The sequence below is a fragment of the Mobula birostris genome, chromosome 5, assembly GCF_030028105.1.
Source record: "Mobula birostris isolate sMobBir1 chromosome 5, sMobBir1.hap1, whole genome shotgun sequence".
Taxonomy (NCBI): domain Eukaryota; kingdom Metazoa; phylum Chordata; class Chondrichthyes; order Myliobatiformes; family Myliobatidae; genus Mobula; species Mobula birostris.
Window position 1 is genome coordinate 88218593 of NC_092374.1, and position 13352 is coordinate 88231944.

Below are 13352 nucleotides of genomic sequence, written 5' to 3' on the forward strand. Positions count from 1 at the left end.
AAGCTGGCCAATTAACCTGTGAGCCAGCACATCGTTGGGATGGGAGAGGAATCTAAAGAAACACCACGTTTACAGGGAGATGATGCAAACACTACCCTGCCCCTCCGCCACACACAAACACACACACACACACACGCACACACACACACACACACACACACACACCCCAGAGGTCAGGATTGAACCCAGATCTCTGACATTGTGAGGTAGCAGCTCTACCCACTGCTCTATTGTGCCACCCTGGTAGTCCTTTGACCCTAATGCAGTAAGTACCAGCCACATGCACGCACCTTCATTTCCTGTGCCAGTGTAGAGCATCCGAGGAACTGGTTGACCATGGTGTCTGTCACAGGGAATTTCTTTGGGATCTCCGTGCACCTCTCGATCAAGCAGGGATTGCAACCATTTTTGAACTGGTACCCAAAGAACCAGTCTTCCTTCCAGTGTTTCGCCACGTAGACTGGTAGATAACGGAAATGGGTGGGGGGGGGGGGGGAAGGATAGAGAAGGAAGGAGAGATAAGAAGAAATTCATCACATGAGTAATGATCTCCTGTAGAAAAATGCCTTCTACTAAGTTTTTCTGTGACCTTAAAAGAACATAGAGATGGCGAAGCACCCTTTGCCCTTCCTTGCTCATTGGTGAGCTGTTTGTTGCCGTTTGTTTGCTTCTGTGTGCACTTTAGGATGGTGGTGAATATTGGTAGTTCGGTTTGAGGTGTTTGACGTTGCGGTGTTCACTGAGCTTGGCAATTAGCTTGCAGATGTTTGAAATAGACACCATCTACGAACCCTAAGAGCCAAAGAAATGTGAGCCAATAGAATTCAAAGGTTAACTGAAGGAGTAGTCAATCAGGACTGAGGCAAGTGAACGGGAGAGGAGGCAAGCGAGCAAGGACTCCCAGAGAGAAACACCAACAACTGCCCACGGAGTAAGTCACATTGACTGGTGACGAAACATCTGCAAGCTACTTGTGTGTAGTTTTTCACTGATTCTATGGTATTTATTTCTTATACTGTAAACGTCTACAAAAAGTTGAGTCTCAGGTTAGTACTGTATACGGTGACATATATGTATTTTGATCTTCAAACTTTCTTATTTCCTTCGAGGTCCATGAAAAAGTTCCCGTTAGCCTCTTTGTGTAGCATCCTTCGCAATTTATGTACAAAATCTCCAAAGGCAGTGTTATTGAATGTACTGATGATGCCAAGGAGCGTGGTGGGGAGATTGGACAGTCTGTTGGGTGGGGGGAGGGAATGGACAGTCAATGTTTCAAGTTGAGACACATGCTGTCCAAAATGGGGTCTTGGTCCAAAATGTTGAGAGTCCATTTCCCGCCACAGCTGCTACCTGAATCACTGAGTTCCACCCACAGACTGTTGTACCAGAACCCACCACCTTGCCTTTGTGGAAGCCAGGAAGAGGATGTCTGAGGCTACAACAAAATATAGGTAGCTTACGTGAGTGGCCAAAGATCTAACAATGAGGTATAATGTTCAAATTTGACAGGGGCAAAATTTAAAGAGAACATGTTACCTGAACAGTGAAAGATTGCAAGATTTGATATCACTAAGTTGGCAAATTGGTCTCTAACTGCCACATGTACTGAGGTATAGTGAAATGTCTGATTTGTATTCCATCCACACAGATCATTTCACTGCCTCAGTGTATTGAGGTAGTTCAAGGGAAAACTCACAACAAGATGAAGAATAAAACATTATTCTTCTATTCCTCACTCTGGCCTCTTGCCGCTTCTCCTCACCTGCCTAACACCTCTCCTGGTGCCTTTCTCCTTCCCTTTCTCCAAGGGTCCATTCTCCTCTCTTATCAGATTCCTTCTTCTTCACCCCTTTACCTTTCCCACCCACCTGACTTCATGTCTCATTTTCTAGATAATCCTTCTTCCCCTCCCCCTCCCCACCTTTTCTATTCTGGCATCTTCCACCTCCTCTCCAGAGACAGAGAGAGAGACAGAGAGACATGGGAAGGCAGAGAGAGCCAGAGAGGAAGAAACAAAGAAACTGAACTCTTTCTGACAGAGGGTTCAAAGTTTCTTCCTGAAAGGGTGGGGGCAATAGGAATGTTTGAAAAGGTTGAAGGGAGATATTTGATAAAGCAAATGGATGAAGGCTACTGGGTGTAAGAGTTGACTTTACAATGTGATCAGGGGTGATGTTATTAAATGGTGGGACCAAAATGGGGGCTTCTCTCCCCATTCATACTGAAACCTCACTTCCTGTGACATCACACACTCATAGCCATACAGCAGGGAAACAGGCCATTTGGCCCATCAGGTCCATGTTGACCACAATTCCCATCTAAGATCCATTTGCCCACATTTGGTTCATATCCCCCTCAAGCTGACAATAAGTTGGACTTTCGAGCTCCCAGTCTGTACCCTCATTGTCTACCTGCACTGCACTCTCTCTGTAGCTGTTACACTTTATTCTGCACTGTTATTGTTTTACCTTGTTCTACCTCAATACACTGTGTAACTATTTGGTCTGTATGGACAGTATGCCAAGCAAGCTTCTAATTATAGATTAGTACATTTGACAATAATAAACCAATTACAATTCCATTTCTCATACACACACATTTATTTTTAACTGTTGTTAATGTACTTGCCTCTACCTCTTTCTCTGGCAACTCATTCCATATATGGCTCAACCTCTGGGAAACAAAGTTGTTTCTCTGGTCACTATTAATCTGTCCACCTCTCACCTTCAACTTATGCCTCCAGTTCTTGATTTGCCAACACTGGGGGATAGCTTTGTGCATTCACCCTGTCTGTACCAAATCATTCAAAGTTCAAAGTAAATTTATTATCAATGTACTTGTATGTCACCATATGCAAGCCTGAGATTCATTTACTTGCTGGTAGTTTCAAGAAATCCTTAATAGAGTGATAGCCATAATAGAATCAATAAAAGACCGCACCAAACCACTCCAGTGACATCACAGGATGATTTGCTGCAATATAGAACATCGTCTCCACCCATTCAGGCCCAACACTCCCTTATTTCCTTCTCGGCTGCTCTCCGTGTAAAGGGTCAGGATGAGGGCAATGTGGGAACCGTTCCCACACATGGGGCAGAGGTGTTGGGCAGATGTTGAAGTGATGTACTCCTCAGGCATGCCCACAGTGTCTCAGTGTGTTCCTGATGCACGGTTTTGAGGTTGTCAATACCAGTTTCCCCCAAACAACTCTTCCAAGAGACCATGTGACCACACTTTATGGGCTGTGTATGAGGGAAGGGTTAGAATAATTGAGGAGCATTGTCAAAGGTCAGTGCAACATCGTGAAGTAACGGGGGTGGGTGTCAAGCTGAGTTTGCACCAGCGCTCTAATAGTGAAGTTTCACATCTTAACCAGTGGTCAACCATGAAAGACTTAGACCAGTGGACCCAAGTCCAGAGGAGACTAGAGATGAGGATGGAATCCTCACTTGTTGATTTGTCAGTAGGGAGCACAGGCTATGACTCGAGAAGCACTCCTCACCAGGGTAGGTAAACTGAAGGCAGAGCAAAAATGAACAAAACAGAGGGAACTTAAATAGACAAACAAAACAAGGCACGGGTGCACTGATAACTAAAACAAGACACAGATGATAATAATCAACTACTAATTGGGGAGAAGGGTCGTCAGAGCCTGGAGGACTCCAACGCCCCCTGGTGGTCAGACTAAGGCATGAAACATGCAGTGAAGAGCCCAGACTGTGCTGTTCTATGTTTCTAATATCCAGTGAGGTTAGAGGCCTACAGATAGATGGCTCTATGATCAGCTGTCAGATAAGGGGAGAGATTCTGAGGGAAACAGGAAAAATCCAGAGGTTGAAGGAAAAGTCAGGGTCCTTTCCCTACAGCCCTGATATTATCAGGGAGAGTTTGTAAGGCAGAAGGAAGAAGAGGATAGGGAGTTGGGTGGGGGTGGTGGGGGTGTGGTGGGTAACCAGTCGACAGAAGGCTGAGACAGAACAAAAGGGTAGTGCAGAGCTGAGAATCTGGGGTGGAACTGCAGCACAGTGGGTAGAGCTACGGGCTCACAGTTCCAAGAACCAGGGTTCGATTCTGCCCTCCATTGCTGTCCGTGTGTCTGTCTGTGTGAGACCCCCTTCGCGTGGGGTCTCCAGTTTTATCTCAGGTTCAAAAGTTGTGGCGAGTTGGTGGATCAATTGGTGGCTGTAAATTGTACGGGGCACAGGTGGGTGTGAGGGGATAGCGAACAGGGATTTTTGGTGGTGGTGGTTGAAGTGATCGCAGTGAGAACTGACTGAATAGATCAAATGGCCAAATCCTTCTATATCATAAAAAATATGAGGGGAAAGAATAGTGGATTTGGAGTTCTAATAAAGTGTTTCTAGGAACCCTAAGTCAAAGTAAATTTCTTGTCAAAGTACATATTACCATATACCACATAGAGATTTACTTTCTTGTGGCATTTACAGAAAATAAAGAAATACAATAGAATTTTTGAAAAATTACATACAAAGGTTGACAATCAATGTGTAAAAAATATGAAAATTAAAAAAAATACTGAGATCATGAGTTTCAGAGTTTTAGAAAGTGAATCGACAGGTTGTGGATTCAGTTCAGAGTTCAGGTGGGTTCATGCTGTTCAGGAGTCTGATGGTTGAAGGGTAATAACTATTCTTGAATCTGGTGGTGTGGGACCTAGGGCTTCTGTGCTTCCTGTCTGATGGTAGTAGTGAGGAGAGAGCATGGTCCGGATGGTGGGGTGTTTGATCGTGAATGCTGCTTTCCTGTGACAGCACTCCAGCTAAATGTACAAGAGCTGGGATGGAATTGTATGGACAATTCACCTGGCAACCTTACCACTGTGGGCAGAAATCCCAACTTCCTGACCTTGGCATAAACCTGTAGGATTCCCAGACCCTGGATGTTGTGCTAATTGGTGCACAATTTACTAAATTCTTACCTCCTATGGCACTCTTGACTCTCCAGAATATCCTCTGAAAGCTTTCCAGACTGTCCCATGGGCTTTCGAACATATTCACAAGCTTCTTCAGAAACAGTTCCCCTAAACTGAGAAGAGATATCGAAGAGTGTAGAATATAGTACATGGAACAGTACAGAGTAGGAATAGGCTCTTCGCCTCATAATGTCCATCAGATATATGAGCAGAGTGAGACCATTCAGCCTATCGAGTCTACTCTGTCATTTGATCATGGCAGATTTATTTTCCCTCTCAACCCCATTCTCCTACCTTCTCCCTTTAACCTTTGACACCCTTGCGAACCAAGACCCTATTAAACTCTGCTTTAAATAGTCCTGAAGAAGGTCTTGGCCTGAAACGCTGACTGTTTACTCTTTTCCATAAATGCTTTCTGATCTGCTGAGCTCCTCCTGCACCTTTTGTGTGTTGCTCTGGATCTCCAGCTCCTGCACATTTTCTCATGTCTTTAAATAAACCCAATGACTTGGCCTCTACAGCCATCTGTAGCAAGGAATTCCACAGATTCTCCACCCTCTGACTGAAGAAATTCCTCCTCGTGCCTGTTCTAACCGGGTGTCCTCCAACACAATTCCAAATTAAATTAAATCTCTTCTGCCTGCACCTGATCCAGATTCCTCCATTCCCTGCACATTCATGTGTCTAATACACTTTTGAACGTCACTATCTGCCCCAGGTACTCCATTCCAGGCACCCACAACTCTGTATAAAAGAATATCTTGCTTTTGTGTCACAGAGTAACACAGCCCGGAAACAGGGCCATTCAGCCTAACACTCCATGCTGACCCCAGTATTTTCCCTGCTAGTCCCACTTGCCTGAGTTTGTACCGTAATCTACCAAGCCCCTCCCCTCCATGTACACATTCAAATGCCACTTAAACACTGCAATGGTACCCTGCTTGACCACTTCCTCTGGCAGCTCATTCCAGGCACTCACTGTCCTACGTGTAAAGAAGTGCCCTCTTAGATCTCTTTTCGATCTCCCCACTCTCACCTTGAATCTTGCCCCATGTATCTTTACCCTTTCCTCCTCTCACCTCTAGTATTTAACATTTTGACATTGGGTAAAACTTCTGACTGTCTACCCCATCTCATCATTTTTGTAAATTTCCATCAGCTTCTGATGTTCCAGAGGAAACCCAAGTTTGTCCAATCTCTCCTTATGGCTCATATCCTATAACCCAGGTGGCATCCTGGAAAACTTCTTCTGCACCCTCACCAAAGCCTCCACATCCTCCTTCTAACGGGGCAACCAGAACTGCACACAATACCCCAAGGGTAGCTTAACCAAAGTTTTATACAGCCGTAAAATGGCTTCCTTGTTCTTCCATTCAATGCTCCAACTAATGTAGGAAAGCATGCCGTTCACCTTCATTGCCTCTCTATGCAGGAAACTATACATACATGCAACCTAGGAGTCCTCTGTACATCAAATCCTTCTGAACATTGTTAATGTCAAAAATGTTCCCTGATTTGTGATCCGGTGGAAATTACGGAAATCCCACAATAGGCCAGTTTTCCCCAACTATTCGTACTCCCAGGGACAATAACCTCCCTCTTGGCTAATCCTGGGATCACTGTGCAACACACACAAAGGAGAAACTCAGCAGGTCAGGCACTATCCATGGAGGGGAATGAATAGTTAGCATTTCAGGCTGAGAACCTTCACCAGGACTGGAGAGGAAAGGGGGTAGAAGCCAGAATAAGAAGGTGGGGGAGGTGGGAAGGAGAAGGAATACAAGTTGGCAGGTGATAAGTGAGACCAGGTGAGGGAGAAGGTGGGTGGGTGGGCAGTGGATGTTGTAAGATGCTAACAGGTGATAGGTGGAGGAAGTAAATTGCTGAAGAAGAAATTTGGTAGGAGAGAACAGTGAACAATTGCAGGAAGGGAAGGAGATGCCCTCTTACATGAAGGATATGGAGGCTTTATAGAAGGTGTAGAAGTTATTTTCCAAGATGTCGCCTGGATTAGAGGATATGTGCTATAAGGAGTGGTTGGACAAACTTGTGTCGGTTTTCTCTGTAGGAGCAGAGGTTGAGGGGAGACCTGATGGATGCTTACAAGATTATGAGAAGCATAGAGAGCATAGACAGTCAGAATCTTTTTCCCAGGGTAGAAATGTCAAACTCTAGAGGGCATGCTTTAAGAGAAAGGTGATGGACAGGTGAGCTGAAGAAATGGGGTGAGAGGGAAACCAGGATGGGGAATGGAGGAAGTTACAATGAGCAGAGGGGGAGTATGACCAGAATTTAGAGAAATCAATGTTCATGCCACCCAAGCAGAATATGAGGTGTTGCTCCTCCAACCTGAGGTTGGCCTAGCCATGGCAGTAGAGGAGGCCATGGACAGACATGCTAGAATGGGAATGGGAAGTTGAATTGAAATGGGTGGGCACTGGATGATGCTGGTTTTTGCAACAGGTAGAGGTAGCTCCCAACGTGTGATGGGTCTCACCGATGTAGAGGAGGCCACACATGGGGAGAAATGGATACATTTGATGACCCCGATAGACTCGCAGGTGTAGTGTTGTCTCACCTGGAAGGACCGCTTGGGGCCGTGACTGGTGTTGCGGGAGAAGGTGCAGGCAGCAGGTGTATCACTCATCCCAGGATCTCTGTTCTCCCTCTCCAGCTTCCTCACTGGTCACAGCCAGGTCTTGCCCTCTCTTCCCCAAAATCCCAGATCCCAGAATCAATCCTTTCAGCTGAGAGAGGACCTCAGCTTTATTCGTCATAAGAATATTGAAATGTACAATAACTCTACTGGGTGTTTTTTATACGCCACCCAATAGTAACAAGGGTATCGAGGAGCAGAAAGGGAAGCAGATCCTGGAAAGGCGTAATAATAACAGAGTTGTCGTGATGGAAGATTTTAATTTCACAAATATTGATTGGCATCTCCCTAGAGCGAGGGGTTTAGATGGGGTGAAGTTTGTCAGGTGTGTTCAGGAAGGTTTCTTGACACAATATGTAGATAAGCCTACAAGAGGAGAGACTGTACTTGATCTGGTACTGGGAAATGAACCTGGTCAGGTGTCAGATCTCTCAGTGGGAGAGCATTTTGGAGATAGTGATCATAATTTTGTCTCCTTTACAATAACGTTGGAGAGATAGGAACAGATAAGTTAGAAAAGCATTTAATTGGAGTAAGGGGAATTATGAAGCTATCAGGCAGGAAATTGGAGGCTTAAATTGGAAACAGATATTCTCAGGGAAAAGTACAGAAGAAATGTGGCAAATGTTCAGGGGATACTTATGTGGAGTTCTGCATATGTACGTTCCGATGAGACAGGGAAGTTATGGTAGGGTACAGGAACCACGGTGTACAAAGGCTGTAATAAATCTAGTCAAGAAGAAAAGAAAAGCTTACAAAAGGTTCAGAGAGCTCGGTAATGTTAGAGATCTAGAAGATTATAAGGCTAATAGGAAGGAGCTTAAGAAGGATATTAGGAGAGCCAGAAGGGACCATGAGAAGGCCTTGGCGGGCAGGGTTAAGGAAAACCCCAAGGCGTTCTACAAGTATGTGAAGAGCAAGAGGATAAGACGTGAAAGAATAGGACCTATCAAGTGTGACAGTGGGAAAGTGTGTATGGAACCGGAGGAAATAACAGAGGTACTTAATGAATACTTTACTTCAGTATTCAGTATGGAAAAGGATCTTGGTGATTGTAGTGATGACTTTCAGCAGACTGAAAAGCTTGAGCATGTAGATATTAAAAAAGAGGATGTGCTGGAGCTTTTGGAAAGCATCAAGCTGGATAAGTCGCCAGGACCGTATGAGATGTACCCCAGGCTACTGTAGGAGGCCAGGGAAGAGATTGCTGAGCCTCTGGCGATGATCTTTGCATCATCAATGGGGACGGGAGAGGTTCCCATTGGGAAGACTGGGGGGGGGGTGGTTGCAGATGTTGTTCCTTTATTCCAGAAAGGTAGCAGAGATAGCCCAGGAAATTATAGACCAGTGACTCTTACCTCAGTGGTTGATAAGTTGCTGGAGAAGATCCTGAGAGGTAGGATTGATGAACATTTGGAGAGGTATAATGTGATTAGGAGTAGTCAGCAAGGCTTTGTCAAGGGCAGCTGATGCCTTAAGAGCCTGATTGAAATTTTTGAGTTTGTGACTAAACACATTGATGAAGGAAGAGCAGTAGATGTAGTGTATATGGATTTCAGCAAGGCATTTGATAAGGTACCCCAGTCAAGGCTTATTGAGAAAGAAAAGAGGCATGGGATCCAAGGGGATATTGCTTTGTGGATCCAGAACTGGCTAGCCCACAGAAGGCTAAGAATGGCTTTAGAAGGGTCATATTCTGCATGGAAGCTGGTCACCAGTGGGGTGCCTCAGGGATCTGTTCTGGGACCCTTACTCTTTGTGATTTTTATAAATGACCCAGATGAGGAAGTGGAGGGATGGGTTAGTAAGTTTGCTGATGACACAAAGATTGGAGGTGTTGTGGATAGTGTGGAGGGCTGTCAGAGGTTACAGCGGGACATTGATAGGATGCAAAACTGGGCCGAGAAGTGGCAGATGGAGTTCAACCCAGATAAGTGTGAAGTGGTTCATTTTGGTAGGTCAAATATCATGGCAGAATATAGTATTAATGGTAAGACTCTTGGCAGTGTGGAGGATCACAGGGATCTTGGGTCCGAGTCCATAGGACACTCAAAGCAGCTGCGCAGGTTGACTCTGTGGTTAAGAAGGCATACGGTGTATTGGGTTTCATCAATTGTGGAATTGAATTTAGGAGCCAAGAGGTAATGTTGCAGCTATATAGGACCCTGGTCAGACCCCACTTGGAGTACTGTGCTCAGTTCTGGTCGCCTCACTACAGAAAGGATGTGGAAGCCATAGAAAGAGTGCAGAGGAGATTTACAAGGATGTTGCCTGGATTGGGGAGCATGCCTTATGAGAATAGGTGGAGTGAACTTGGCCTTTTCTCCTTGAAGCGATGAAGGATGAGAGGTGACCTGATAGAGGTGTGTAAGATGATAAGAGGCATTGATTGTGTGGATAGTCAGAGGCTTTTTCCCAGGGCTGAAATGGTTGCCACAAGAGGACACAGGTTTAAGGTGCTGGGGAGCAGGTACAGAGGAGATATCAGGGGTAAGTTTTTTACTCAGAGAGTGGTGAGTGTGTGGATTGGGTTGTGGCAACGATGGTGGAGGCGGATACAACAGGGTCTTTTAAGACATTTAGTTAGGTACATGGAGTTTCGTAAATTAGAAGGCTATAGGTAAGCCCAGTAATTTCTAAGGTAGGGACATTTTCAGCACAACTTTGTGGGCTGAAGGGCCTGGATTGTGCTGTAGGTTTTCTATATTCTATGTACAGTGAAATGCGTCATTTACGTCAAATCAGATCAGCGAGGATTATGATGGTGGCAGCCTGCAAGTGTTACCAACATAGCATGCCCACAGCTTAGTAATCCTAATTCTACAGAACAGTGGAGGAAATCAGAGGACCCAGAGGAATCCCACACAGTCACGGGGAGAACATACAAATTCCTTACAGACAGCTGCGGGAAATGAACCCCCGTCACCGATCGCTGGCGCTGTTAAGTAATCGCTGCACCATCGTGCACCCTTATTACTGATACTCCCTTCACGGGCAGCACAGAAGTACAGCGAGTAGAACCAACTCCAGTGACCCAGGAGGCATGGTTGCTGTGAGTCCTTTGGCCTGTGCACCCGTATTTGTTAATTGTTATCTTATTTAGTGTCGCTGAGCCCTGTTTCTATTTAATCTGTTTGACTGGCTCCGGTTTTCTGCATACTGTGATTATTTAAAGGGGGCTCCCAATTAGTGCCGATCACGGGGTCCTCGTGACAAGTGAATGATTTGTCTCACGGTGTTGCTCAGTCGAGCCACCGACTTTCTGTTGGAATCCCTATGAGTGAACTAGGTTTCTGTCTCTACATGGGAGTCTGTCGTTTCTCTGCACCTTGGTCCAGTCGTCTGTCAGTGTACAGCATGACAATGGCGTGGTAGCAGCGTAGCGCTTTACAGTGCCAGTGATCCAGGCTCAATTCGCACCGCTGTCTGTAAGGAGTCTGCACATTTCCCTGTGACCGCATGGGTTTCCTCCGGATACTCCAATTCCCTCCCACATTGAGAAAGACGTGTGGTTGAGTAGGTTCATTGGTCACATACGTGTAGGTGTAACTGAGCAGTGGGCGAGAAGGGCCTGTTACCGCCCTCTATCTCTAAATAGAATAAATAAATGAATAGAATCCTGGAGGAGGGGCTCTCCATTCCCGCATTCCCAGTCCCATACTGCTTCAACCGCACTTTAAGGAACGACTCAGAGCGAACGCTGAACTCACGCTAATCGCAAGGAGTTCTCAAAGTCGGCACGCTTGTCGTCATCGAACTTGACATCCGGGTGGAGGTCGTCCTCGGTTTCAGCGGCAATGCACTTGCTGACGCCAGCCTTCCAAACCTTCCACCTGCACAACACAAAGCGGGCTGCGTCGGCACACTGCGGGTAGTGGTTGTGGACGTCCTGACCCTCACTCACTGGGAAGGATCCTTATCCCAAATTCAGGAGATTATTCCCCCCTCTGGAGACCCAAACCGGTAAATCCATACTGAGAGTCAGAGAGTCAGAGTTCATGTGGAATTCTCTACCCAATGAAGCAGTAGAGGCTACTTAAGGCAAGGTTGGATAGCTTTTTGCATTGTAGGGGAATTAAGGATTACGGGGAAAAGGCAGGTAGGTGGAGATGAGTCCATGGCCAGGTTGGCCATGATCTTATTTAATGGCGGAGCAGGCTCCACGGGCGAGATGGCCTACTCCTGCTCCTCTTTCTTATGTTCTTATGTAAGGGCTACCCTCTCTCAGACCTTTTTAAGAGTTTCATTATTACTATTATGACTATTCAATTCATCAATTAGTAGCGATGTTGGCCATCAAATAGGCCAGTATTTAAAAAAAAAATTATAAAAGATTCTGCCCACTATTTACATTATCAGCCCACTGAGTAGATACTAGCCCTACAATACTCTCTCTCTCTCCATCTTGTTTTACGGTGGTTGGCACCCAGCTTAGTGGTGCATTACCACCACCTTCTGCTCCGGAGTGTGTAATAGACTTACATTCTAAATCCCTTCACCCAATCACACATCCATCCACACACACACACACACACACAACCTAACCTACACTTTATCCTCCCATCTTTGGCCATCCTAGTACCCTATTCCTGTTTATCCATCATATCCTATAAAAAGCCCCTGTACCCCTTAAGAAAGCTAAAAATACCCTAACCTGCGTTCTCTCACCCATGCCCAGCAACCCTTTTAATGTGAATTCCTGCACCCACAATTCCCTTAGATTAATTCTCATCATTTCTCTCTGTATTCCATACTTCCTGCAACTCAGAACTACATGTTCTACTGACTCCTCTTCCTGACATTCCTCACACAATCCTGTCTGGTGTCTCCCTATCATTTTCAATGTTTTGTTAAATGCACAATGCCCCAGCCTTAACCTAGTCCACACAGTTTCCTCTCTTCTGTATCCACAACACTCTTTTGTATTTGATACAAATGCCTCCTTTTTCCCTCCCTGTCCCATCTTTCTTGCCACATTTGGTTGATTTTTTCTCTGATTATGCACTTAACCTCTGCTTTACTGATACTAATGTGCATTTCTATATTTTCATTCTTTAATGCCCTCTTTGCCAACTCATCCACCCTCTCATTCCCCTTCACCCCTACATGTGCTGGAACCCATCGAAATTTTACCTGACCTCCCTGATTTGCAATTCTTGTGACTGACTGAAGGACTTCATCTTGCCAAATGTTTGAGTGAAAAGACCTTAAACTTGCTAGAACTGAGGATGAATCTGAACATATCAATGCTTTGGCTTGTCTAGCTTTCTGCACCCATTGCAACGCAACCAACACTGCCAGCATCTCCACTGTAAACACCCCTAACTTATTAGATGTTCTCCTGCTGATTCCAATTTCTTTTGCTAGTAAACCCTGTCACTCCTGTTACAGGTCTCTTAGCACCATCCATATAAATCTGAGTATAATCACTATACTTTTCCATCACATGACAGTTAAATGCATTTACCAAATCTGTTTTATAACTTTCTTTCCTTTTTACCTCTATCAAATGCCAGTCTATGTCAGGCCATACAAGCTTCCATGGAGCTACAACCGGATAAACTACTGAAGGACTTATCCTCAGATCAAATACTCCACATTCTTTCGCGATATCATTCCCTACCCGACTAAAGGTATCCCTCTGAAACCGCCCATTTTCCCAGCACTCCTGCAACACTCCTTTAGTAGGGTGAGAATCATTGTGCCCCTGCAAGTTAGCCCAGTAGTTTGCCATCAGTTGCATCCTTCTTAGTTCCAAAGGCA

The 13352-nt window shown here is 45.3% G+C and overlaps 1 protein-coding gene across 1 annotated transcript in view; it reads right to left on the reverse strand.

Annotated features, from left to right (window-relative positions):
* The window catches only part of LOC140197850 (polyunsaturated fatty acid 5-lipoxygenase-like), an 83442-nt gene that overhangs the window by 51067 nt on the left and 19023 nt on the right, over nucleotides 1-13352 (reverse strand). The window contains exons 4-6 of the mRNA XM_072258370.1: nucleotides 11300-11422; nucleotides 4940-5046; nucleotides 291-460 (exon numbers count right to left, since the gene is read on the reverse strand). Coding sequence (XP_072114471.1) covers nucleotides 291-460; nucleotides 4940-5046; nucleotides 11300-11422 — 400 coding nt within the window. The remainder of the gene's footprint in view (nucleotides 1-290; nucleotides 461-4939; nucleotides 5047-11299; nucleotides 11423-13352) is intronic.